This window comes from Neophocaena asiaeorientalis, unplaced genomic scaffold (genome assembly GCF_003031525.2).
Source record: "Neophocaena asiaeorientalis asiaeorientalis breed wild unplaced genomic scaffold, Neophocaena_asiaeorientalis_V1.1 scaffold353, whole genome shotgun sequence".
Classification (NCBI taxonomy): domain Eukaryota; kingdom Metazoa; phylum Chordata; class Mammalia; order Artiodactyla; family Phocoenidae; genus Neophocaena; species Neophocaena asiaeorientalis.
Genome location: NW_020175261.1, coordinates 453901 through 458373, shown reverse-complemented (window position 1 = coordinate 458373; position 4473 = coordinate 453901). Strand labels below are relative to the sequence as shown.

The 4473-nt window shown below is 46.8% G+C and overlaps 1 protein-coding gene across 1 annotated transcript in view; it reads left to right on the top strand.

Moving 5' to 3' along the window:
* CDH17 (cadherin 17) overlaps nt 1–4473 on the top strand; it is a 91956-nt gene that overhangs the window by 73746 nt on the left and 13737 nt on the right. Inside the window, exon 13 of the mRNA XM_024765432.1 lies at nt 2959–3203. Coding sequence (XP_024621200.1) covers nt 2959–3203 — 245 coding nt within the window. The remainder of the gene's footprint in view (nt 1–2958; nt 3204–4473) is intronic.

Here is a 4473-nt window from a genome sequence, read left to right as displayed (position 1 = left end):
GTGTAATTTTTTTTTTTTTTTTTTTTTTGTGGTACGCGGGGCTCTCACTGTTGTGGCCTCTCCCGCTGCGGAGCACAGGCTCCGGACGTGCAGGCTCAACGGCCATGGCTTATGGGCCCAGCTGCTCCGCGGCACGTGGGATCTTCCCGGACCGGGGCATGAACCCGTGTCCCCTGCATCGGCAGGTGGACTCTCAGCCACTGCGCCACCAGGGAAGCCCTAAGTGCAACTCTTAAATGCTTTTATCTAATTGGAACGTTTGCTAGGACGCTTAGCAGCAAATGGAGTTCAACTTCCATTACTTTCTGTTCAGCCATATTTGGGACCTCAGTCTGATGGTTACCAAGCCAAGTTCTTATGCACAAAATTCTAGGTTGTCTTTAGTAAAATTTTGGCCATTTTTTGTAGGTATTTATAGCTCCTGAGACATAGTTTTTAGACATAAAATAAGCAGGTATGCTGGAAGGTGGTACACTCAACTCTTTAGAGTTTATGGATCCCATTAGCTATGCTGAACTAATACCTAAAAGGGCTGTGCCACTGACTTGGGGATTGTGCATTGTTTTACCATGTATTGTACCTCGTTGCACAGAAATTTTCTTTAGGTTGGCAGGTGGTCTGTATCAGTCTAACCTGTTCTATGACCAACTTATCCTAATACAGGAGTCTTTGAGTTAGGTGGTGAGCATTCTAACAGCCCTTAAATGCTCCATCTGTACCCACCAAATTTTGCAGTTTTTTTGGGGGGGGGGCTTCTGAGATCTCTGCTAGCAATAGCCCTTGTTACACAAAATAAGACAAACAAACACGTACACCTTAACACACCAGAGGTAACCAAGAGAAGGTTGCGCACACCATCAGCAATTCCCAGCATGGATTAAGTCAACGGACTCCAGTAAATGGGGACTGTGGACTGGAACTAGGGAAAGGAATGCTATACAACCGAGGGGAACTTCAGACAGAACCAAGGCCTAGGGACTCAGATTCTGCATGGAACCATCAGCCAGCTCAAGTTGACCCACCGAGCCCTGGACTGGAAAGCCAAGTGGATCAGGAGCTAAACACAAACAGAGTGGAGCTCAGAGGGGTTTACACCCCAGCTCTTGGAAATGGCAAGAAGGACAGTGAACTTACAGTTTTTGAGGGGTACCACACCTGTGTTTCTCATTGTCCTCAAAGCTGTTGTAAGTCTCCTTCAATCCCACCACTGCCACCAAATTTGTTAACAAAAATTCAACTGAGGAAATTTAAGGATCCAATTGGCTTTAGTAAACAGTTAATGGATTGGGCATTAGCGACCTAGCAAGTAGAAAGAACCTCCGCCAAGCTGTAGAAAAGGAGAGGTTATTAAAGACAGAAAGGAGGCGGAAAAAGGAAATTATTAGCAAAGAATGCATTGTTTCAGGCAAGGTTGCCCTCCTAAAGGGAACAAAAGGGCCTATTGGGCAGATTACCTCACTAGTTCTGATGAGGTAATTCCAGGTTGATTGGTAAAAGGTTGCATTTCTGGGCAGAGGTTGAGACTGTAATTAGGTTAGGTATTAAGTTTTGGTTTGTTGACATGGGGTTTAGCACAAGTGATCCCATTTTGGGCCTCTTGTTTCTTTTTAACAATGCAATATTTAGATTTTGGTTTCTAGGAGTTCATGGATCCCAGGAAACCCTTTCTTCCCCCTTTAGAAGCCCTACTTTAGGGTCTGTCTCACTCCTCAGCAGGGCTCTAGGATTAGGATTTTTTCCCCATAGAATTATGGATTCTGCCTTGAGAGGAACCTTAAAAGAATGTAAACCAATTGTTTGGGTGATATTTAAAAAAAAAAAAACAATTGCTTAAATGATACTTAAGTCCTTTTATGCTAGCCTGACATGTATTGTTTAAGCCTACTCTTTTTTTTTTTGCGGTACGCGGGCCTCTCACTGCTGTGGCCTCCCCAGTCGCGGAGCACAGGCTCTGGACGCACAGGCTCAGCGGCCATGGCTCACGGGCCCAGCCACTCCGCGGCATGTGGGATCTTCCCGGACCGGGGCACAAACCCGTGTCCCCTGCATCGACAGGCGGACTCTCAACCACTGCGCCACCAGGGAAGCCCTGTTTAAGCCTATTCTTGAAAGCTTCCAGAGTTAGGAACTTGCTTTTTGAAGCAACTCTTTCTGTCTTGGGTAGCCCTAACCGTTAAATTCTTCCTCAAACTAAACCAAAATTAGTTTCTTGATATTCATTCCTGGTCCTGTCCGACATGGCTTGAACCAGAGCAGACCATCTATCTCTTGATTGTGTCTGCTAAACTCTCCCACCCTCCATGAGTTTAAAGTCTTTTATTTTGAGGTTTAAGTCCTGAGGTTTCTGGGAAATCATCCTCCACCAATGTGAAAATCTCTGCATAAGCACTTCCCAATGACTTCTGAGAACCATCTTGAGAGAATCAGTAAGTTTCTGCTGAATGAATGAATTACTCAAGGGTTAATAAATTTGAGGAGTGCTGCATTGATTTCCTCTTCTAGGAGAGTCAGAACACACATTAGCATATTAAAAGTCCTGAGAAGGGCTTCCCTGGTGGCGCAGTGGTTGGGAGTCCGCCTGCCGATGCAGGGGACACGGGTTCGTGCCCCGGTCCGGGAGGATCTCACATGCCGCGGAGCGGCTGGGCCCGTGAGCCGTGGCCGCTGAGCCTGCGTGTCCGGAGCCTGTGCTCCGCAACGGGAGAGGCCACAACAGTGAGAGGCCCACGGTACCGCAAAAAACAAAACAAAACAAAACAAACAAACAAAAAAAAAGTCCTGAGAAGTCCTGCAGCAAAAACTTTTCCATGGCTCTATTATCCTGAAAAGTAAGTTTTTGCTGACACTAGATTAAGAACTGCTGCTCTGTAAGCGTTTTTTCAAGGAACATAGGGAATGAATCTTAAGAGAGCTAATTATCCCCCAATTAATTTTCCTTCTTTTTTTTTCCCTACACAGCCTCTTGATTTTGAAGCAGTAGATGTTTACAATATTGTGTTCCAAGCAGAAAACCCGGAGCCTCTGGTGCTTGATGTACAGTACAATGCCAGCTCTTCTGCTACATTCAGACTTATTGTGACAAATGTGAATGAAGCACCGCAATTTTCCCAACAACTATACCAAGCAAAAGTCAGAGAGGATGTGGCTAAAGGCACTAAAGTGGGCAACGTGACTGCCAAGGATCCGGAAGGTCTGGACATAAGGTAGAGGAGAGCAGTGCTGGGCAGGCCTAGCCGTGCGCTGTGACCACAGATAGTGGGGAGGAGGAAGGGCTGGGAAGGGCAGAGAAGCTGGCCTGACTCCAGGACTCTCCCCTAAGGGAGCAGCCAGCAATCTGAGGCCATGTCTCAGTGCACTTGGTGAATCTGCCCTTGGTTCTGGCAGGTGCCAGTACCCTGGGGGGCATCAGTGAGAATCCAGGCTCAGGCAAGCGGGAAGCAGGTCAGATTCCACCCCAACCTGCCTACTGCAGGTCCCAGCTGAGAGCTGGTGAGTTCAGGAGGTGGGGTCTAGAGACTGGGCTGTCCAAAGCTAGGCCCTCTGTCTGGACCAGTCGTGGGACCAGGGTCTGGGGAAGAGTTCCAGCCCCTAAGGCGGACTGGAGTTCTAAACAGAAGAATAAAGCAAAAACCTGACTCAGCAGACTCAGCCACCTGACAAGGTGAAGGGAATCTTCTCAAAGGGGGTCGTATAGGATCCTCAGCTTTGCAGAGAGCAGGTCTGGGGCAACAAGACTCATTCCAGAACTCAGCCCTGGAGAGATGAGTACATGGGCTGAGAAGGTTAAACAAGATGTGTAACTCTTTCTACGTTAGCAATTCTCAATCTTTTTTTTCTTTTCAGTGCAATAGAACCCACACAGATTTGCCTTAAATATGTACAATGATAATTAATTTTTCTAAGATAACATATGTATGCGTATGTATCCATATCTGTATCAATATCTATAATCTTTTTAAGATCATCTAGTTAATAAGCACACAGATAGGACTTGAACCCGGATCTTTTGCTTCTATTGTAGAACATCAGTCCTACTGTCCATGGCATGACAAATATTTTAGCATGACTTAAAACCCATGCATGTGGTTATGAATGACAATTCCTTAAGTGCCTCTAAACATTTAAGGGGAGTTTTGCCTCCCATTGAGCGATCATTTAGGCAATTGGAATCAGTTCCAAGACCTTTTTCTTATTGTCTGTCTGAGTAAAGATCCCACCCACTGTTTTGCTCTGCAAGCACTTGTCAACTTCATAAAGACAAATATGAGGGCTTCCCTGGTGGCACAGTGATTGAGAGTCCGCTTGCCGATGCAGGGGACACGGGTTTGTGCCCCGGTCCGGGAGGATCCCACATGCTGCGGAGCGGCTGGGCCTGTGAGCCATGGCCGCTGAGCCTGTGCGTCCGGAGCCTGTGCCCCGCAGCGGGAGAGGCCACAACAGTGAGAAGCCTGCATACAGCAAAAAAAAAAAAAA